The sequence below is a fragment of the Copidosoma floridanum genome, unplaced genomic scaffold, assembly GCF_036245765.1.
Source record: "Copidosoma floridanum isolate Cflo_tuat_1 unplaced genomic scaffold, Cflo_Japanese_pri ptg000030l, whole genome shotgun sequence".
NCBI classification, from domain to species: Eukaryota; Metazoa; Arthropoda; class Insecta; order Hymenoptera; family Encyrtidae; genus Copidosoma; species Copidosoma floridanum.
This window is the reverse complement of record NW_028321907.1, coordinates 8,797,851-8,821,521: the sequence shown is the minus strand read 5'-3', so window position 1 is coordinate 8,821,521 and position 23,671 is coordinate 8,797,851. Positions and strand designations below refer to the sequence as shown.

The window sequence follows — 23,671 nt, the reverse complement described above, 5'->3', positions numbered from 1 at the left end:
ATGCGACATCAGCACGGTGATGGAATTTTAAATGAAAAATGTTACATGATGCTCCACTGCTGAAAAACTGCTTATTCCGAAAAATTTGACGCTGCTCGAACGGAGCGGCAAACTTTCCATGCGCGATCAGTTTACAATAAACAGCTTGAAGCGTTGGCTCGCACGAAAACTGAAAGTATCGAGTTTTCTCCAATACCCAATTAGTGAATTGAATCCTAATAATGGCAAATCGAAGCAACAAAATATGCGACTTATCGCTGATGTTTATCGTTCTCTGCATTATTTTGTGCATCTTCGTAACGTTCAGCTCATTCCAGACAGGTATATACACCCAAGTATACGAAGTGAATTCAAATATCATAAATTACACTTGAACAGCGTACAGTTTGAATTCCTCCTGTTTTTAAAATGCGTTACAGCAATGTTAGTAAAAATTTTTAAAAAACAACAAAATCGATGCCTAATTAACATTTTACTAACCATAACAAATCAAACAATTTTTTCTCTCATGTTGCCACAAGAAAGCTCTACCGGCTTCTTGTACAGATCATTTCAGGAAAATTACTCCATTTCGTTGTACTTGCAAATATTTGGTTTATAATTGATTTAGTTATTTGTACGATACGTGTTTTATTTAAAAACAAGAATTTACACTGCAGGCTTTAAACGCGCCTTTGACACGCTAGCATGTCGTATCGTATTGTAAAATGTGACGTAAACTTTGTAAAAACAACTGAATCAGTGCTTCAGAAGCTGTAAAATATAACGCATCCTGTAGCCATTGCACATCGATTTTTCACTATTGAAAATCTTATAAGATACACGGTGTGAGGTACATTCAAAAAGTTACTTATTTTTACAGGTGGAAACTCGATACGTTTCGTGAGACACCGAAGCATCAGTCGTGAACGGCGAAATTCACAGCTCGACAGCTCGAGTCCAGTTCACCAGCCGCGCTATCGAGGCATTCGGATGAAACGCCAAGTGCAAGAAAGTCCTGGCATAAGTATATACTCCACAACAGACGCGACAGAGGGTCAGTCCTCGGGAAAGGGTACGGTTGATTATCAATTTTTCTCTATTTTTGCGACACTTGCCCTCTGAATTTTTAATAATAATAATATTAAAAAAAAAATCATTGATGCAAATGCAGTCGTGTCCAACCTTGATTTTGTTAATCCTTCATTACATTCCAAAACAACAGACGACAGAGCGCACATTTTGGTAGCTCGCACCTTAAATTATTCAACGCCGGTTCCATCGATTTTCCGTCCATGCGTATTTCTCCCCGTTCTTCTGCTTCCCTTCGACCAACAAATTAAATTCCCACAGTGACGACATTCCCCGCTGGGAATCAGGGCCACGTGCAATCCCAACAGCAGCGCCCAACCTATTTCCTTCCGGCCTTTTTCGCATTCCAGCCGCGCCAGCTGGCCGGATTACCGATGCAACCACGAGAAAATTTGCCCATCAATTGCGCTTACCTCTCAGTTCTACCGCTGACTTATCCCGAGGCCCGAAAGACAAACGACCTTCCGCTTGACAGAGCTTTGACTGATCCAAGAATCGGGGGTGAGCTTCTTCTGTGACCTTAAATTGTGTCTGGAGTCGCTGTGGATGATGTTGGAAAAATGAATCTCTTTTTTTGCAGCTCAGTGTCCGGTTAGCTCGACGAGCTGTGCAAGTGGTAAGCAGTGCGTTTTAAAATCAAAGTGGTGCGACAATGTCGTCGACTGTGGGGACGCGAGCGATGAGGCGGGATGCTCCTGTAGGGACCGCATTCGCAAGGACCGTGTCTGCGATGGCTACTTCGACTGTCCACTGGAAGAGGACGAGCTTGGCTGTTTCGGTACGGCTTTTTTCATCCGAAATTTATTTGTAATTTCTCAAAGTTTTTTTAAAATTTTTTTTTATGAGCTTCGAACTGAGTGTACATAATGAAAGCGCTACTTTTATTAACTGGGGTTACATGGAAAACAAATTTTTCTACACCAATAATTGATTTCAAATCTATTCGATAGGCACATCGTTCATTCTTTTCGGATTTCACGTTTGGAATTCGTTATGACGTTACATCGTTATTTAAGTTGACTTTTTTTTATAGTTACATGAACAAAAAAGGTAGTGTATGGAAATAAAGAAAAAAGTGCATCACCTCTAACAGTAAACGCTTACATCTCGATTTCTTTCAATTAAAAGATAAAGAAAAACAACTCGCACAGCGTATTCAAAGAAACTGGAAAAAAAAACCTTTTTTTTCGCAGAGATAACGCGCTTGATTTCCTTAAAGACCTTCTTTCAAATAAAAGTTTATTTCAGAAAAAACCAATTTTTTCCTAATTCCGTACGACGGGTCTACAATGTGCTTTTCCCTTCCAAGGCTGCCCGAAGGATTCGTTGCACTGCAACATCGACGCAGCTCTTGATCCCCAGCCGGGCATGAAAGACAACAGCACAAACTGCTTCAGAGCAAAGGAGCGCTGCGACGGACGTAGACAATGCACCAATGGAAAAGACGAGAAGGACTGCAGCATATTAAGCTTGTCAGCGGCTGACAGTAATGAAAAAGAGGAGGTCCGCTTCGTCTATTTTTATAGCGCGTAAAAGCTCACCAGCCAAGAGGGCTCGAGAACTTTAATATCGTCCTCAAGAGGATCATAGCAGGACAATAAAAAGAGATTTTTCTTGTTACTGTCTAGCTCTTCCGAGTTGGCTACAGCAGTGGCTTTCTGTACAGGAACTCGTTCGGCCGGTGGTACCCAGTCTGCGGCTTCGCGTACGATTGGGCCAAAGAGGCGTGCTCTTCTGAGATCGGATCCATCAGGTTTGTGACATTTTACGTTTTTATTTTTATTAAACTTTGTCATTTTTTTTTTTCTTTACCATACACGTAGCTTTTGATGAATATTAAAAGTGAAATGTACCTACAATTAGGTAGTAAATGTCAGAAACACACGGACGAAAAGTTTTGAGCTTTTAAAATCCTTGTAAAATAGCCTGCCACATCTCGAGATGCCCCCAATCCCAATGGGGCAAGCGATGGAAGGTCCGTATCTAGGAGCGTCCGGAGCCAAAGTAGCTCACTGTTTCAATCGAACAACGTATGCCAAGTGTCCCCAAGTGGCAAGCGGCACGCGTCTACCATTGATCGACGATCCCCTCGTCGGATCGAGGCACAGGAACTCGAGCGAGCTTGCAAGCTCCGGCGATCCGATGCTGGGTATTGTCGGTGGGAGGACGAGTCCACTCAGGTCTTGGCCGTTTGTCGTCTATATGACGAGGAATGGAAAGTTTATCTGTGGTGGAACTGTGCTGACTCAGTCCTGGGTTCTAACCGCAGCCCATTGCATGGTTGGGTGAGAGTTTTGGGATAAGTACATTATTATTTTAAATAAGTGTTATTTCAAATGTAATCAAGACAGTTTTTAGCATCATGGTTGACTTGTTCGTACCAAACGCCTTTTTTGCACAGCCAAGTATCAAAAAGCAAGCTCTAGATCGGATGAAATGAAAAATTTGCAGCCAAACTCATATTTTTGTTTATTTGATCATGTAGGAAAAAATTTCATGGAAAATATCTACGAAAAATGTGTATCTTGATTAGACGTATACGAATGTTCTTCAAAAGCACAGAACTGACTATTCGTATAATTATGACAAACAATGGATGGTACAAATATTCATACCTACCCACGTACATCTCGTAAATTTCCCATTTTATGGAGAAAATTTTTTTATTTCTATATGTGATTGATGACAGTTAATGAAACGTCACATTTTTTTTTATTTTAAAAACGAGCTTGAAGAGTCGATTCAACGAGATTTATGCATCGAAAATTTCAGTTATATTAACTACTACTACGAAATCGAGGTCGGCGTGCCACGGCGCTTCTCCTTCCCGGCGACCCTTCAAATTCGACGGCCCATCTGTATAAAAATACATCCACAATACAACGCAGATCTCATAAAGAACGACATTGCTTTACTGCAGCTGAATGAGCCCCTGAATTATAACAGTTGGGTACGGCCAATATTACTGCCCAAGAGTGATGTCGGACAATTCAAAGGCCAGCCTGCTCCTGAAACTATTTGCACAGCAGTAGGTTGGGGTGCCACTTGGGAAGGCGGACCTGACCGTAAGGCGATAGACTTGATTATGATGAATTTAACAGGATGTTAAGGCATTCAAATCAGAATTTTTCAATTTCTCTATTGATTATAGGCCATTGCGGAATTTCTTTGATTTTTAAAAAACGAAAGTCTTTTCTTCATACGTACAGACATATTTTACGTTTCAAGGAAAAAATACTAAATGAGTTTCTTAATGGCCTGAATGTCGCATGTTTTGCTTACAATATATAAGCAATATTATCATACGTGATATTTAAATAGAAGCAGAAACTCAATCCTGATATTTCCAATAATGAAGTTCTTGGTTTTAAAAATAGTTTAGTAAACAAATGTTTTCTCCCCCTTTTCATGGAAAAATATAGTACTGTGCAATATCAAAAAGTATTACAAGCAGAAAAAAAAATCCAATTTCATACTGATTTTAATTAGATTTCAAAATAATGTTGATCCGTGGCTTTTCACATCAACTGCATGTAAAATTAAATCAACTAATTGAGCACTTTATCGATCCCAATTTATCCAAGATAAACTAACCGAGATAAAAAGCGTGTAATAATTAATTGTTTACTTTAATGAACAAACAGAGACTCTGTACGTCTTAAGTAAAAAAATACGGGGGCGAAGTAAAAGTCACTTTTCTGGAGTCAAAAGGCGAGACAAAAAAGTAATCCTCTAATTCTTTCGGCCCTTTTTTTGCCAAGTACCACAAAAAGTTGCCGATGGCTAAACATTGCGTTAATACCTTATAGAGTATATGAATAAATAAAGTCTAGACATTCTTTGGAATAACACAGTCTATTTCGTTTTAGTACAGTTTTGCTAATTTTAAAATTACTTCTCAAAATATTCAAAGTCGAGATTGAAGCATTAAAAAAAAAAAAAAAATTGTTTTTATTAAAGTTCTGAAGAATATTTTTAGAATACATTGATAAGCTTTGATCCATTGATTCTTTTTCAGCCGACGAACTACAAGAAGTGGATGTACCAATAGCAAAGTGCACGCGCAAAGAGGACAAAATTTCTTCCAAAATATGCGCAGGATACGTGGAAGGTGGAAAAGACGCCTGTCAGGGGGACAGTGGTGGTCCTTTATTTTGCAGGTCTGTACAACACAGGTACTGCACAACAAGTTGGCTCATATATAGGAATACAAAATTATTTTGCGTACAGAGTGTCTGAGTCGAATGATAGGTGGTACATCGCTGGTATCGTCAGTTACGGCATCGGTTGCGCGAGACCGAAGGAGCTTGGAGTTTACACGAAGGTGTCTTACTTCGTCAAGTGGATAAATGACACTATGCGTAAGCTCACGATATCAAACAACATTGCAACTATTTAATATTCATACTTTGCTCCTATTTATCAAAGCGATACACGTTACCTTTAAATCTAACACGTAATCATCTATACTTCAACTTAAAACGGCTCTTCTTGGTTTGCCTCTCATGTCCAAACAGATCAAAGCTGGAATGCAACAGCACTGCGTAAGCCACGCTCAAAATGTCCAGATTTCAAATGCAGCGATCCCTATTCCCGCTGCCTTTCTGACAGCAGTCGCTGCGACCGTATGATCAACTGCTTGAAGGCGGAGGATGAAGTGGGATGCTCGATAGAAGTCAGAAACTAATCCAAAGAAGGGCAGCAGTAGTTGTAAGGTCGAGGTAAAGCTCTGGAATAGAGTAGGCGAGGTACATGACATACGTTATGAGAAAGTCGACTGACGAGTTGGGCAGGATTTCCTTTGTCAAGGAGTGATGAATTTCGAGGAAAGTTAATGCTGGATATTTTAATAACTTTTTATTTGATTTGTTAGATTTTTTGAGGTAGCATCAATGAAAGATTCTGAATAAAATCGCGTAGATGGGGATTTTCATTTAATATAGTTTGTCATTACGTTTCAAACTCAAATAGTTCTTTGACTACTAAGTTTTAATAGTTCGTGAAAAGTTCACTTTTCGTATCAAGCTCTAGCTTTGTCTCATTAACTTGGAGTTTATGTAAATCAACAATTCAAAATAATCTGCAACATGTAACACGTAACATTGTACTTGCGACTTCTTGTGCTTTCTGCACCTCTTAGATACCTAATTTCTGTTGAGATAAATATCAACGAAATGTTGGACCAATAAAGATTGTGATTCTGTTCAAGTGTCATTTTCTGACTGTCGATTTACATGTACGATAAATCGAAATTTATCATCATAAAAAATTTTTACTTTGCTCTTTGGAAACGTATGCTTTTCATTGTAAATACTATTCAGTAAATACAGCCAAAGTAGTTAATTTATTTGATGCATGTAGGATTCTGGAAATGTTTGTATTTTCTTTAAGCTCACTTTCAGACATCCTTTACCAAAAAGTTTGACAAAACGATACATGCCAAAACAAATAAATACTGTTTGACTAGTTTTTCAAAAGTTATTTTTTTCGTTTGACTTTAGTCTTTTTACGTGAAATTCCGGACATTTTTCAACTCCTTATGCAGTTTGCGAATCTGAATACGTATTTGTGAACCACAGTTTTGATTTACTGGATGCTGCCCATCAATGAAATTGATAAATGTAAAAAAGGCGTGTTAATTTTTCTCGTTGATAAAATAATGCAGATAATTCATGAAAATGATGCTAAGTTACAAAAAAAAGAATGACCGTAGTAAACTGTAAAATAATTAATTTCATTCTACAACTGCAAAAGAGAAGACGTGAAAAAATCAATAACATTTTGAGAATAAGGTAATGTAAAATAAATTATTGAAGTTAATGGTGACCTCTTTGATTAGTTCTGAGAAAATCGGAAGTGACAATAATGTAGATACAAACAAATCCAGCGACCAACAAAAATCGGGCTTACTTTACCGACCCAAGATATCTCCTTAATGCTGCTAACTATCTGTTACGTGATACCTCTTGGAATCTGTACTTTAAAACAGGATGAAAATAATACTTATCATAAACTTTAATAAGAGTTATCAACTAAAAAATTAACAATTTCAATAGCTAGAAAACAATAATCTAAGTTAAAAGTAAAAAATACTTCTAAAAGTATAATCGACCACAAATTGTAAAGATTAATTTTTTCATGTCAGACATATTCAATTGGTGGTGACCTCTAAAATACAATCGAGTAGCTGCAAGATGAACTGTTGAATCGGTAAGGATCGAGTACCTGGACACAACTTACCGATTACAATTGAAATATGAAAAATATGCTCTCTATTCCCCACAATTAATTGTAAGAATATACAAGAACCTTTCGATTTTCACATCACAGATTGATTCTTGGATTACTTTCCTCTTAAGACTCTTGACAAGGCATCTGTTACATATTTCTTTTCATGCATCCATATTAATTCCCGATAAACGGTCTTGAAATTATCAAACCGATATATCGAATGCAAATGTTTTTGAAGCAATCGTATAGGGTACAGCCGAGGACATGAACCGAGGATGAACTTACACGAATAAAGCTCGTAGTCATATGCAGTCTGATTTATGACAACAGTTACTTTTGTCCCCCTCCCCCCGAAAAAGTCCAAAAGATATAGACTTTCGAGCTGATGCGACGTCGTAACTCTTGGGCAGTCAGGTAAAAAGTCCGGAATAAAAAAAAGCTCGTGAAAATCCTCGCATTAGCAGTCTGCTCATAACAAACATGAGGAAAGACCACGGTATCTATATCCGTAGGATATAATACGCGTACGTTGATCCTCGCAGGCGAATTAGTAAGCACGGCGGAGCAAAAGAGAGAGAGAGAGAGAATGTGAATGGCTCCAGGAGAGAGAGAAGGAGCTTTATGTGTACGTGAAAGAGAGGTAGGTATAGGTTGTATAGGCTCGAGTATAGCCAGGAGGGAGAAGGCAGGCGCAGCAGTTTGCCTTCAACGGCAGCGACCTCATTCGCTACATTCCTTCTCCTGCTTCGCCGCGGCTCCTCTGCGTTGCCGTGTGCTGTGCCTCCTTCTTCTTCTTCGGCTTCCTTGCCCGCCTCTCTGTCCTTTTTTTCTCGATGCCTTTTTATATACACTTACACGTATGTGTCCGTGTTGGTCTCGACGGGGTCCTGTGCGTGCTTTTACCTTTTTCTTTTTGCGCTGGGGGCCGTTTCATGACGCAGGCCGTGAGTAATATTTTGGCCCATGAGAAATCGATGTACCTGCTTCCCGGGTCGAAATCTCTCGAGTTTGACTTTTTTCTTCTGCTTCTCCTTTGAAATACCGATACCTCACCCCAGAGCTTTCACAGTAGGCTTTCCAAGTTTTTTTCTTTTTGGAACCCTAGATAATCGGCTAAAAGAATAGCCATGTACCTCCTGAGTGATTTGTAATCAGTAGTACATGTTGAGTTTAATGCTTTGTTTTGAGATAACATCTCGGGTGTCTTTTGGAGAACGGTTGCACCGAAATGGGTCATTTTTTTTTTTTTTTTTTTTTTCAAGGAAAAATTTTCAATGCTCGATATCACAGCTCTCGATTTAAATGTTACATCAACAGTAAGTAAGTGTTGCATCGTTAATTCGAGATACCCGACACTTTCACCTACACTATTTGCCTCGTCTAAATGGTACTCCATCGCATACTTTCTAATTGTTTCACAGACACTCGAGCGCTAAGAGAGATCATTTGAATTCTCATCATAATGTTCTTCTTGAGAATTGAGACAAATAATATAGAAATGTTTTTTTTTTAGAAACTTTAGTACTTTAGCATTTGAAATAACAAATACATCCCATTTTAAAGATGATTTGTTTGGATTATCGTCAGTGCATGAAAATCATCAGTGATGTTATAATAATTATTTTCTTGTAGTTATTACATCAGTAACAGCCGGTAAATTAAATAGAACACGACGAATGATAATCTACGCATGATTCAGAGCTGTACAAGTAAAAAAAAGCTCGGGTTTTATCTGTCTCAGTCTCTACTAGTCCTACATGTTTGAGTATTTTTATCTCTATATCTCAGTCACCATGCTATTATATATTAATTTTTTCGCCATTTAGATACTCATTTTGACTGATACCAATGAAAAACCAAAGATTTTAAACACATGGCACATCTTGACATCCACATCTATCCTATACAAGTATGGCGTAAGTACACGCAAGTAGTCGCAACACTTTAGTGCGCCGACTCGCAGTCCCTCCCCCGCTCTCGAGCCCTTGCGGAGCCCCAGGATCGAGGGTAAATCACAATAAAACGACACGAGCGTGCTAGAAAAAAAAAGGCTTGCGAAAGATCCACCGAATGAGTCAGCCAACCTCAAACTGCGACGTGGAGATGCACGTATACACCATCTCTCGAAGCGTCGCCTACCCTCCCGTTTGTTGCGAAAAGTCCCTCCCTCGTTTATGGTAAATTTGCAATGCTCGCGTGAAAACCTTGAAAAGTCTGTACTGTACAGGCAGTGCTTGCGGCACCAGAAGCTTGCGGCAACACCTCCGTGACTGATTGTCACTGGTGAGGTGAGATGATGGAGTGAGTTGCTCAAGGCGTTGCTGACTCCTACGTGTGCTGCTGAACAGTATTTTTCATTGTTGGTGGGATGCTGGGAAATGAATATTATTTTTGATGAAGGTGCTCTGCTTGTGTGTTTGTGTATGCAAACTCGTGCCCAATGGCTCCGAGTTTTTGTTTCATTTTTCATATCGTGTGAATCTTAATGTGACCAATCGATCGTGAACTTGTTACGCTTATGATGCTTGTTTTTGAAATTATGATTTACTGATGGATAGTCTTTTCGCATTAAAAAGTATCGATTTTTCTTTTTCACGTGGATCGTGAATTTTATTATCCTTGTATTCCCACCGTAACGGAATATCGTTAAACAGCTTTGTTCGTTGATGAGAATCCGTAGCCACGGAAAAGTGCTCTAACAAGAAAAAAAAAAAAAAAAGAAAAAAAAAAAAAAAAAAAAAAAAGAGGAAACCTGAATGTCGGTGATTGGAAACACTCTACCGACAATAGTGTCGCGTAAGTGCACGCCCTGTGATCTTACGCAATCTTCCGCGGACAGTGCCGATATCGTGTGCCACATGCACTCGGACATACTATACATACGAGCGTAATTTTGTTCCTCATCGCCCGCAAAGTACCGTAAGTCTCTCGTCCACCTCGTCCACTTCCCCCATGCCGAACAGGTTGGCCGATCGCCGATACGAACGGCTCTTCACGAATACACGCACACGAGAGTGCCCCGCAAAAAAGACGATGCAATTATTATACATAAGCGCGTATGATGGGCGAACGGAAAATCGGTAGTGGCGATGGCACGTCAGGAACGCCAGGCATGTGGCTGCGTGCTCCTCTCTTTGGCAATGCATGCATATAATACTAAACATCCGCGAACGTATGAGTTGGACGGGGAGGGATGAGGAAAAACGAGCCGAAGGAAAGGCTAACGAAGGGGAGAGCTGTTATCCTTTGGCAGCTTAAACAGTTAGCAGGAGCGTGCGTTTATCGAGCGAGGTGGCGTGTTTTTTGTATACACTGACCGATCCTATATACATGCACGTGCGTGCGCATGATTTGCCAAGCTGCTGGTAATAAATATGTGCTAGAACGGACGGTGCATGTATTTACAAGGAGGCGAGTTGCGGTTTGTCGATTTTTATTAGTGTTCCTCGGTCTCGCGTGGAGCTCAAAGGGCCCTCCTAGGATCACCTTTGATTATTTTTGTGTAAGGTGCAAAAACTGAAACGAACTCGCGTATATACAATCCACCAAACTGGAAAGCAGCACCCGTTCGATCGAGTGAAAAATCAAGGCATACTTTATTTGACGGGAATTAAAAAAAAAAAAAAAAAAAAAAATCACGGCAAGGGAAATGGAAAACGTGGCCTATCCGAAACTCGTCAAACCGGGAGGCGGATGCTGCTCCCAAGAGCACCGTCGCGCGGAGAAACAGAGCGAACGACGCAGATGAGGTGAAAGCAAGGGGGGGCACCTGATGCACTTGGCTCAGGAATGTGTGAAGTTCCGTTGCATATTGCTCGCGTGGCGTATCGGTGTGTACTTATGTATATATATGTGCGTGGATGCAATCGCGCTTCTGTATGAGAAAAACGAAATATCAAGGCATCGTAACTGTCCTTGAAATTCACATCTTCGTTTTTCTCACCACTCTGGGGGGCTTTGGTTTCTTTATTCATTTTTTCTTCTAAGGAGCCAACAAACCCGTGCTTCGTGATATTTTGCATTTAACTAGTGTGGTTACACGTGAGTACTCCGGTAAAACTAGCTGTTTTGACATTTTTGTCTTTTATTTTCTTTAAACCAGCCACACACAGACACTTCTGCATATGGATAACCATCGTAGTTTAAAGGAAACAAACTGAAAATTTTTAACCAAAAAATCACAACATACTTTTTTCGTATCCCATCGACCTTGTATGGATACCCCACCCTCAACGTTAGCTAACGAGCAACTACATAAATATGGATGCTGCTGTTCAAAACGCTTTGCCGATTACGTCACATTGTCGTGATGACAAGCCGAAAATTATACCGCTACCTGGTATACGTAAGTGGTTGTAACTCGCCTACTTTTTCCGCTAGCCGAGAGAGACCTCGTTTGTCAAAAGAGCCAACCCGTAACCCACTCGCCACGCTGATTACCCTTGCCTCTGTCACAAGTTGTAAAAACGTGATACCTATCCCCCTACTCCATCGTGTTGCCTACATTTCCATTTTTCTGACTCCCCGTCACCCTAGCCCGTCGCGTTTCAACAATACCCACCTTTGATTTCACCCCACTATCGAAATAACGCTTTCGTCACCAAGTAGGTATATGTCGTAACGCAAACCCGTGAGTCCATTAACTCGTCCATCGACATCATACCGATCATCACAAGTTCGAACACCGAACGCAAGCATAAACCACAAGCTCCGTTTGCTTCCTTCCTCGAGCTACAAGAGCAGCCTGTACAGCTGATACGCGTACGTCCCATCCTCCAATTTGCCGATTGACAAGTCCTCGACAACAAAAAGCATCGGGGGGAATATGGATAGCGAAGACGCGGTTTATGCATATACCGTTACGGCCGATCCCAGGAGCTTCCTGTTCCCTCCTCTCTCTCTTGCCGATCGGCGCAGTTGATGGAGGGTTCCATCGCGCATACTTATATCATGTACGTGCGTCCTGGTGTTATTGGTTGCCATTTTCAACTGCTCGCTATCCCACCGGAATTTCAATCGGTCGACCTCCGGATGTGGACGCGCGTTTTCATGAGGTGGTGTGGCCCTGGACGTATATTTTTCTTTCGCTTCTTGGGTGGGGATCGGTCTAGTAAACATCGGTATCGATAAAAAACCTGGTCTCTTAATTATTTGAATAATTGATTTTCTCGCGTAAGTATATATAACCTTTATTGCACACAATGTAGCAAGTAGCGACCGAACGTGTCGAGAGGCGAGTGTTATCGTAAAAGTCCGCGTCGTTGCAATTATTGCACATCGAAACTCGTGTCCTAGAAGTCAATGTCCATTCCAGACCAATAACCCCGGACGGTCGCGTGCTCGAGCTGAAGGAATAATTCCAGTAATCATCAGTGGGTGTGGGTATATATAGGTTTTTGTTTTGGATCAACGGTACATTTTCCAAGCGTAAGTAAAACTCGTCGGCGTTTTAATGTACACGTTGTTTGCCTAATAATACACTGCGCGGAGTATAATGTGGAACAAAGTACGAGAAAACTCGGTCACAAGGTATATAATCCGCAAGTCCTACCGATCGGGAAAAAATGTGGTGATTCGGTCAATAAGATTTTAATAAACTCGAAGTGAGTTTCAATTAACTTCGGGCACGAAGTATCGGCGACGTTTGTACCTTTACGCTTATGGGCTTTATTTTGTGACAGGCAAAAAAAAAAAAGAGTGGAGAGTCAAAATGTCGACCTTAATCCGCGAGGCGCAGTAACGAGTCCCGTACACCGTTGGCGAATACGAGAAGTGCCGAGGACTTAGTCATCATCATATTGTACTCGATGAAGAAAAAGTCCGATGTCGTTATTGTGGAACCGTCTGAAAACAAAAATAAAACAAAAGCGCCCGGTGCGTGAGGTGTAATGATTCATCCGGTTTCTCAAGCAAACGAAGCACACGCGGGACTTTGATTCGCGAGGTCCTCTGTAGGCCAATTACGGCTCGACGAATGTACGTTGTTGTGAAGACCAAAAAAAAAAGGCAATAACAGGAAGAAATCGTCACGGGCGTAATACACATGTATATGATGTATATACACATCTGAGAGTGAAAGAGCAAAGGAGACCGTCATGCGACAGGTATATCACATATACGCAGAAATCGGTTCGAGAGAACGGTTCCACGGTGGTTAGGCTCGCGGGTCGACGCCCTGACGAAATTTTTGGGCGATGTGGCCGGTAGATTCCGGGCGATCGGTATGCAGGCCGGCGCGTCCTCTGCTTACGCGTCATATTTTTCTCTCTCAGTCACGTTGGCTGTTTTTTATTCACGGGTATGTATGTTACGTCTTGGAAATCGGTTGGAATCGGCAAAGCGTTTCGCCATGAGATCTCTCGCTCGAAGAGAGCACACCGTATCCGAACGACGGGCAAATGATTTTCCATCGGCTTTTAAGGCGATCCCCGTCCAGATGAACGCTTTTGACGAATCCCTCCCGCTGCGCGTTTATAATTTTCTACAACTTTCTCCTGGATTTTCATTTGGCGCCCCGTAAGGAGCGTCGTTGTTGTTGCACGAGCCAGACCGTTTTTTACACGTACGGTACGCGTGCACGCTCGAGTGTGGTGTTTTCTCGAGGCTTCCCTTTTACAGGCGAGCCCGACAAATCGGTTTCTAAACCACTGAAATGATTCATTCGTCGAGGATCGTTCGGTTGAAAAAAAAAAAATCTTGTGTATACACGAGCGACTTCCACCGATACAAACGGGCATGAAAATATTACTACAGTGACGACAGAAAAAAATGCATGGCCTTTCACAACGAACGCCAAAAAACATTATTTCCTCTCCCGTCGAAAATAGATATCCTTGAGAACAGATCAAAATGTATACAATATAATTATATATGAATGTTAAGGTAGTAGGCACGCGCTCGCATCGATTAACCCACTCGACGGAGTGGAAGGCATCTCCGAGAGTTGGGCCTGTCTCTCTCCAGAGACATTCTCGCGGTCGTTGCTATACTATTGTTGTGATGATTATAATCATCATAGTTACGTCAATCTCTGCTGCGCGAAAGTATCGTACAATTTAAAAACGCGCGCCGCCGCGGAGAGGAGGTATTATATGGTACACGGTGGGACGGTGACTTGCATCACACGCACACGCAGAAACTTGTATATGAGCACATATATAATGCCAGTGGCTCTTGGTGTATTATCGGTTGCAGCTTTGACCCAACGAGATATATGTATGCCTTTGGTACGAGAGAAATGAAATTCGCTCCGTGGGTCGCCGCGAGCGTTGCTCCACGCGCAAACGAACGCGCGCCCCTTCATCACCGCGTCCTACTGCTCTCCGAAAATGGCGAAAACTCGCACTTTTCCGACCACCGCGCTGCCTGCATTGTATGCGTTACACACTCGACGGGTTTCACGCTCGCCTATCTTTGCTCTGTTTTTCCTTTTGCGCTCGAGTGTTTTCTAAAGCGCATTGTCGTGGACTGGGGGGCTCGAAAAATTTTCGCGGGATCGCCTCTTTTGGCGCTATGTATACGCTTGGGTGTATAGCTTTAGTGCGCACGGATGTGGGGAAGAAAAAATCGGGGTCTGGAGAGATCGGCCTCACAGTTCGATTGTTTGATGATGCATTCGCTTTTCTTGGAAATGTGTATGTATACGTCGAGCCTTTCGCGGTCGATACATGTATACCAGTGGACACCAACATTGCAACTTTTAGAGTTTGATTAAAATATATATTGATGGTTGCAAAGCATTGGCTCGTGGGGCTCTGAAAGTCAAAAACTTTTCTCTTCTCTGAATAGGTTTTTGTTGTTGTTGTTTTTTTTTTTTTTTTTTTTTTTTTCATTACTGCCATTATTATTCTTACATTTCACTTTAAATGTTTCATTTCTTTCGCAGGTTTGAAACATGCCCGTTGGTTTACTTTGGAGATGGTTCATGCACTCGTAGACTCTGTACTGTTGACTTTTCTATTGTAAATTTTTTTGTTTTCCATTGGACATAGAACGCTGAAAATGACGCATGAAAAATATACTGTGGTCTCTTTGTTATTTCTATTTTATGCCAATTATAGCGGTAAAAAAATGTCTTTTATAATACTGTACATGCTTCAAATATATTTTTTACTTGTACAATTGCACTTGAAATTTTCAAGCATAAGGGTAATCGGAGATTAAATTTTAAGCTACGATGACTATCAATTATTCCAACCACTTGTGTGGTTAAGCTCGTGACTTGCACTATTACACCGCTTGTCTGGGCTTACGACGGAGTAGGTAGTTCTCTATTCCAAGGTATATACCGTACTCTCCAGAGAGAATTTATTTCTTAACAACTTTTTCTCACATCTGGAACGATGACGAACTTAACGTAGCACCAAAAATTTTAAGATTCGTATTACTGGTGTCTAGTTTTCTCTGAAGGACTTCCGTTCATAAATAAATAAAACTGCCCGTCAATGCTAAAAAACTGAATTAATTCAAGAATAAAACTACTGAAAATTTCGAAAGAAGGTGTATTTAATGTTAAGAATTGTTTGTCTATTATAACTAATCGATCATTTATTTATTTATTTTTAAATTCGGATATGAGCCACTCTCAAATCGTATCTCAAACTAAGTAAGTGTTTTGAGTGGCTCAATCACCAAGTGTGGCTTGTGTATTTAGGTTCCCGACGCTTGGATTCACAGTGCAATTGACCCGATGCCTCTGTTTCCTTTTGGATATCTCGATAAGCGCAAGTCGCATTATCGTCAATCAAATCTACCATCGCAGGCACCTAGATTATCCGAATGATCCATGTGGAGTGTGCCCAGTTGATCATCTGTGCAACGAATTCAGGTCCCTGCGTTTATTAATTCACCTTCTTGCTGCGGCGCGAGTTCACCGACAAACTGAACTTTCTCATTTTCCGGATAAACGATCCGATCAGTAATTGGGCGAAGAAAACCAAGCAACCCAGTAGGACAGCGACACTGGCGGCAATGAAGGCGTAAACGTCGAGCAACTCGGCCTGCCACCACTTCAGGTCGACGGCCCGCGATCTGAGCACGTTCTTACCGTGCCGGATCACGTACTCCATCCAGAAGACCGCCTCGTCTCTCGGCTTGAGGGGCCGATCGCGGAATACGGCCGACAATTTGGTAGCTGATTCCCTGGGATTAGAGAAAAACAATGCGATTACAAAAACGTGTGTTGTGTCTTTATAGCATACAACGACTGTGAGAGAAAAAAAAAAAACAATTGCCAAACTGGTATTTTCCACCACTTATCTCCTGTCAGTCTAATTTTTACCATGCCGGACAGGTAATTTCTATTGTGCTAACTGTTTGTAACAGTATTGTACGAATAGTAAATAATAACAACACCAGTTTACCATTGTGCCACGCTTATTTTCATAATTTCTTTTTTTCTCTCGGTGTACGGGATTTAGACTCGTGATGGATTACTTTCAGAGTATCTTCGATGGAAAAAGTCACGATTATGCTATCTTTTTTTTTTTTTGCCGAGCGATAAGGTAATCAATTGAAATTACTCTACGTCGTACCGACTCTTCCAAAAATAATAACAACGTCGGGTCAACCATCGGAAAAACCATTCTCTTCGGAAACAACACGATGACTCATCAATACACTTCCATCGACGTATACATTCGTTTGGTTCATAATTAATTTATACATAAACAAGGAAACTCGCACCACGTTTGAACAACAAAGTAAAAGTAAGTAAACATCGTCACTATACAATTTAATTTCCACGAAAAAAAAATAAAAATAATAAATAATTTGAAAAAACCAAACCCCAACTCACCGATACGTCGGATTGTTCAGTATCTCGTTGAAGGCGCGATCGAAATCGGCTTGCTGTGCAGCCACGACGTCCAACTTGATGCCAAACTTTTTATTCGTCGCTATGTCGCAATTAATATGCTGATCAGCGAACAGCGGCACGCAGATAACGGGCACGCCGTAATAGACGGTCTCTTGCGTGCCCAGGCCTCCGCCGTGAGTGATGAAGCCTCTGATGTTGGGATGCTCTGAACGAACGAGTTGATCGTCGTGAAAAAATAAAACACCATCATCCCGCGTCGGTTCTTGGGGTAACTCGGAAAATAAAATACTCACTCAGGACTTCCTCCTGTGGAAACCAGGGAAACGTGAACACGTTGTTCGGCTTGCCTTTCGGCAGGGCCTTCGGATCCACCGATTTCACGAGGACACGTAGTGGCGCCAGTCTCCGAAAAACGCTGTAAAATTTGTCAAACACTTCCTCGGGGAAAGATTCCAATCTCATGAGCGAGCCGAACGAGAAGTAGATGAAGCCATCCTTGCTGTCGTCCAATATTTTCTTCAGATCCTAAATCAGACAATTTCGGTTTTCTTCGTCACCAACGAAAACAATCATCTAAGCTGTGTGATTTTACCTCGGACATTGTGGTCGTGTTGTCGTCCTGGATGTGTATCCCGGCGATTTCGATGTGGGCCGGATTATTCGGCTGCACTCCGTGGAAACTGAAGTGCGAGTTGGTCAACATCAGGGAGACGCTTTTCTCGAGCTCGGTGTACGATGGCATGTCAGGGCCGAGGTACTTCTTTATCAGGGCGTCCTGCTTGTAGGCTCTCAAGTCGTAGGTGTATATCTCCCAGTGGGTCATCAGGACGTTGTAGAGTCTTTCCCAGAACGACATTTTGTCGTTGTGGCTGCGGAGGTTCTTCGAAGCGATCGCCAAGTTCAGGGGACTACCGATCATCCGGTGGTTGTAGGGATACATGGCGGTTGTCACTACTCCGACCAAAGGGACGTTCCATAAGTGAGCTACGCCTGTGTAACATTGATAACCGGCGAAGAACTGGAGCAAACAAGAATATGGTAAATCAAAGTTAGTTTACCAACCATACATCTTTTTATCGAGTAGAGAATTACTTTGGACCAAAATTAGATTTCTAATTGGATCAAACTTAATAATCGTTTATAAACAACTGTAGTTTTTCTTGTATGGTTGGATCGAGTTTAATTAAAAGATATAAAGCACTTTATGAATTCGATTATCTTACATAAGTCATTGGTTTCATTGTCCTGATAAATGTCAATTGACAATTATTTATGCATCACATGATAAAAGAGCGATTGAGTAAAACCAAGATGACATAACTGTTATTGTTTCTTGTTTATAAAATTATATAATTATTGTAAAAGCTACAATTTAGTCAGGAGTACAATCTTACCGTAGTATCTTTGATTAACCGATATGAATCATGATGTGTTTAAATAATAATTTATATAGTAACAAATATAAGATCCTAGAATAACAAAACCTATTGTTTTTGATAAATTAGACTTAAACGTAATTTTATGTTAAAAAAAGAAATTAAAAAAACCATATGTTTTGTTCATATAGATCAATTGATACTATCTGAATGCCCCTTACGTGTATACAAGTACATTATACGCAGGTTAATGCAAGTTTAATGAAGAAATTGATTCCTGTATACTCTTAGTATTTTCCATAACTATTATCTTCCTTAGCAAAAAAGTACTTCTGTTGGAAGAATGAAGTAACAATTTTTAGATACTTAATACAAAAAGGTAAAATCGACTCTCGAAAATTAAAGAACCAAAATGAAAAATTTGGCATAAGTGATAAATAAAATTTCTTCCTCCTGTGGTCATGTAAATCACAAATAAAAAACTATAGGCATTGAATCATCCGATCAGTCAACGAGATCATAAGAGCTGACTCATCACGCACATTTTACGGATAGTACACAAATAACCCTCGAAAAAAAAAAGTTCATCCCGAAAAAGTTTTCTATCGCTTATACGCACTAATGAACAACGCAAGTGCTTCTTACGTGAGTCAAAACGAGATCGTACGGCGGATCTTTCGGCGGATTTTTCACGATCCTCGCTATTTCCGGATGGCCCAACAGGTCACACAGTTCCAAGCAAGTGCTATGCACGGCGTCTTTTATTCCATTGCGCGAATGAAGCTCGCTGTAATCAACGGACACCTTGACTTGGGTGGATTGAAGCTTGACGACGTCCGTGTAATTCGGAAAGGGCTCTGTACGTGGATAGCCACTGATAACGTCCACCTGGTGGCCCTTTTCGGTGAGCGCCATGACTACCTGCTCCAGCACTTTGAAGTGGCTGCGGCCCTTGAACGGAATCATGGCAAATATTCGGTAGCCGCTACTCAATGACACCACGCTCAGTGACAGGAGAGCAAACGAAATAGCTAATTTTCTACTCCAATTCATGATCAACGTGTTTTAGCGAGTAGGTTTGATGAAACGGCCACTGTCGGGATCACTTTTCTTATTATTAGAACGCACTACACGAAAACCGGGGATGTACTCATGATGGCGATATGGTTGTTGATCAGATTCGTTGCTTCTTTGGGTACATATTTATATAAATGAGCGAATGTTGGCGATAAAGTTGTGTATCTTATCGTGTTATTCAAGTTGCTTTTATTGCGATGGCTCCGGTGAATATGTTTCAACTGTCATCGAGGGATTACGTGAATTTATTATGAACTTTTGCCGGATCTCTTGTATGTACATTGCAATCACTCGAAAAACTCATCGATGATTCGCGTATAAAACCCAAACCATTTTCATGCACCAATGTGACGTGTCAGACTAATAATTTACATTGAATTTCACATGGAATATCTTGTTTTTCATGTATTATCGAATAAAAAAATTGTCGAGGTATATTATATTATATTATTGCACAAAAAAATCTCAGAGTATAATAACTACATACGTTTGTTAAACACATTTGTTTTTCAGTACTGTTTTTAGAACAAATCCATATTAAACCTTCAGACCATTTTTTTTTTTTCATTTCTGAAAATCGTATTGTCAAAAGCATTTAATAATTTCTGAACCAACTATGGTACGAATAAAAAGGCTTTAGCCATATGTATGAATCCATGTTTTGTTAAAGTCAATTAGTTGTTTGACAAAAACTTTTATGATACTCAAAAAAACAATTCATGGAATTCGTGTCTTTATCGGTGTGCAAACACTACTTGATGTCACGATTTTTCCTTGCTCAAAGTGAGTTTGCCAGAAGCGATTACTGCATGTTGGATTTTCATGTCAATTTGCAAACAACTCATCCAAAAAGATAAGCAATTGTAATCGAATCAAAATTTAATGTTATTAAAAAGTTTCTCCCAGAGAAGTTGCATTTTTCTTTATTTACGTGCACAATTTATTGCACTTACAGAATTTAAAGACAGGAAATGGTTACACAATACTTTGAGGACGAAATAATGATATTTATAGCCTTGCAAAATAAACGCGTATTATTCTCTTTTGTTAGATGTATTTGGATTTTCAAATACAATTAAAAATACATCTTTCTCTGCATGAAACAAACAAATAAATATCCGGACTTAAAAATTTGATCTGTTTTTTCTTAAATGATGGATTTATGGCTACTAAAAAGCATAAAAACCAAAAGTTTTGACTCAATTGCTCAACAAAACTATTTATTCATTAGCACACTCTTGGCGCTCTTATCAGCAAAAATCTCTTCAATGCACTTGAGCGGTCATCGTGAAAGCGTATCGTGCGTAAAAAATCATTAAACACACACATAAATGTTCCGGTGGCAGCGCCTCGCAATCAGGTTTTCCAGTTTGCGAGCACTTCAAGAGCCTTTAACGCACATAATGTACACGTACATGGCCGAGACACACGCGAATCGATGTAGCAGCTACACAGCAATGGCTTGTGATAACGGAAACTCATCCTTGCTTGTGTAGATACGTCGTCGAGTTCATTCTACTCAAAATGTCCATTAAGAAGTTTCTGTAAGTTGAAAACTTATTTGTAGGTACATGCCAAAGATACAAATCTTTTTTATTCACGTGCTTTAAAGAGCATAAAAGAAGAACCATCACAATAATAGTGTTCATAAGTTCAATAATGTTTGAGTAACAAGGCCGAAAAAAAGGGTTTTTTTTAAGTTCTTAATACGTATGAACGTTCCAAAAAAACTTACTTTATTGCAAAATTACAAAAACAATTTATATGTTGTTGTTAAAAAAATGATATTTATATATATATCAATTATACCGCTTGTTCATCATGTTTATATCTTAATGTAAATAGAAACAAAATATATTTGTCTTAAGAAATTTAAATAAAAAACTGTTAATATTAAATAACCAAATTTCCAATTACTAGTAGTTCCAACAAAATAAAAAGAAAATCTGTGGCTGCAAAAAATATAAACTATTTAATAGAGAAAAATAAAAAGTTTAATTTACTTGTTATTGATCACTACTTGCTGCTTAAGCACACTTTCTGCGCAGGCAAAGTTTTCTCTTCGACCAGTTTTACTAAATTAATTTCATTTTAAACAAAAATCGAATGAGAATCTAAGTGCATGTACACAACGTGCCTATAGGATTCCATTAACGTAAAACTCGCCAGTCCAGACGTACAAAAAGTCTCGGGTTTCGAAATAAAGGCGAAGTTATTCTCGTCATTTAATTTATTGAAAGTGGAAAGAGATATATAACAGACAAATTGTCTGCTTTTGCAGCAATGACTACAATAATTATAATTGCTATTATAATAACAGTTTTAATAGTTATAATAATAATTATTATTAGTGTAATTATAATAATAACTATTATTATTATAATAGTAATGATAATAATAATAATAATACCAGTAATAACAGTATTATAAAACTAAGATTTTCTTACAAATATAAACTGTGATAGAAATAACAGTAAAAAAAGGAATATGGTAATAATAATTATGATGATTATAATAATAATTGTTGTTATGATTACTAATATTGTTCCAAGCAATATCTATAACTTTGCTTGTTTTGTCAATGTGCGGGTTATTTCACCGGAATTTATCACACTTAAAGGACGTGAAGGATCCCTCTCTGCAGGGAGAAAAGCATTCGCTGCAATAAATCTCGAGTCCAGCCACAGCACTTTATCGTACTAGCACATGTGCTGTGAGGTATATGTAATTTATGTTCATGTAACTATACGCAAAACAAAAATAAGCTTATACAGGCATGGTAATAGTATTAGTACTTTTAACGGTAATGCACGAGTTAATTGCCTACAATTTTTTCCGTACACAAAACATTGCCCTCTTTGATAAATAATAGTTTCTATAATGATCTTGAAGAAGAAATTAGTACGAGTTCTGCGGGTTACTACGTCACTTTGTAAAACACATATACAATTAATAAATAAGGTCACATTTTTTCAGTAAGTTGCTCGAATACGTCTTCATCCAAAGGAATTTTTAAAGTTATTTTTAAAATTTTAAGTTTAAAAATTTATTAAAAGTTTTTAAACTTCTTTTAACAAACCAAAAATCATTATAAAAAATAAAATTTTAATCAAATAAAAATTACTTTACATTTACTTTATTTGTTTGTTTTTTTTTTTTTTTTTTTTTTTTCAATTTAAAAAAAGGTTGTATTACTGTAAATAAATATTTTATTTGACAAATAAAATTTATTCTATCTTGATTAATTTTTCAATTTTTTTTTATTTGGACCTTTAACATATATGGGTTATGTTATAGAAAAAAATGTTTAATTTTTTTAAAACAACCATCTCGTAAATTGGTAAAATATTTTTCTTACAAGACAGTAGTTAAGATTGAATACAAAAAATGTTATTTCAAAGTAAAATGCCAGTTAATTACACGTTAAAAAAAAACCTTTTTTAATTTTTATAATTCTAATGTCAATAAAACAAATTTTATGAAAAAGAGATGCTGTAAAAAATACCATTTAATTAATAATAACCATACTAAATAAGAACGCAGCTTTGCGAATACAAAAATATATTTTTAGAATAATTTTTCATGTATACCAGAATTATGGAAAAAATTCATTCTTCTGATTAAAAAATTAAATCTTGGAATCTAGAATCGTGAAATAAACATTTATTAAAAGGGCTATTACATCGAGATTAATTAATTCAATAATTTACATGTATTCTTCGGATATAATTCGAAAAAAAAAAATTGTGGAAACTTGATTTTTATGTAAACTAACATGAATTACGTAACAGTTATCAGAAACATGTTTTAAACTTAAAATAAAGTCAAATTATTAAACAAGATCTAAGGAAATTTTCATCTAAAATACATTCATGCTTAGAAAAATTAAAAGAACTGCTAAATATTTTTAAAAATTACAATCCAAAATCCTATTGTGCACGAACTCAAAAACACATCAGCGCATATTTACATGTACATGTAGCATACGTTGATATGATTACATAAGTACATGACTTATATCATCAAATGACGAGTTCTAAAAATATTTATAAACAGTTGTCACATCTTCTAAATGAGCAAAAAAACATAGATATAAAAC

At 38.8% G+C, this 23,671-nt stretch overlaps 2 protein-coding genes across 2 annotated transcripts; one reads left to right on the top strand and one right to left on the bottom strand.

Annotated features, from left to right (window-relative positions):
* Window positions 1-687: 687 nt before the first annotated feature.
* On the top strand, window positions 688-5,786 carry ndl (serine protease nudel). Its single transcript, XM_089596438.1, has 10 exons — window positions 688-697; window positions 863-1,054; window positions 1,652-1,849; window positions 2,381-2,574; window positions 2,700-2,824; window positions 2,997-3,356; window positions 3,844-4,136; window positions 5,090-5,231; window positions 5,302-5,432; window positions 5,589-5,786. Exons 1-10 carry the CDS (start codon window positions 688-690, stop codon window positions 5,756-5,758), a joined length of 1,815 nt encoding a protein of 604 aa, XP_089452564.1. The 3' UTR covers window positions 5,759-5,786.
* Window positions 5,787-16,142: 10,356 nt separating this feature from the next.
* LOC106645747 (UDP-glycosyltransferase UGT5-like) lies at window positions 16,143-19,548 on the bottom strand. Its single transcript, XM_089596437.1, has 5 exons — window positions 19,141-19,548; window positions 17,712-18,137; window positions 17,413-17,635; window positions 17,099-17,324; window positions 16,143-16,443 (listed from the first exon to the last, which is right to left on the bottom strand). Exons 1-5 carry the CDS (start codon window positions 19,546-19,548, stop codon window positions 16,143-16,145), a joined length of 1,584 nt encoding a protein of 527 aa, XP_089452563.1.
* Between the last annotated feature and the right edge of the window lie 4,123 nt (window positions 19,549-23,671).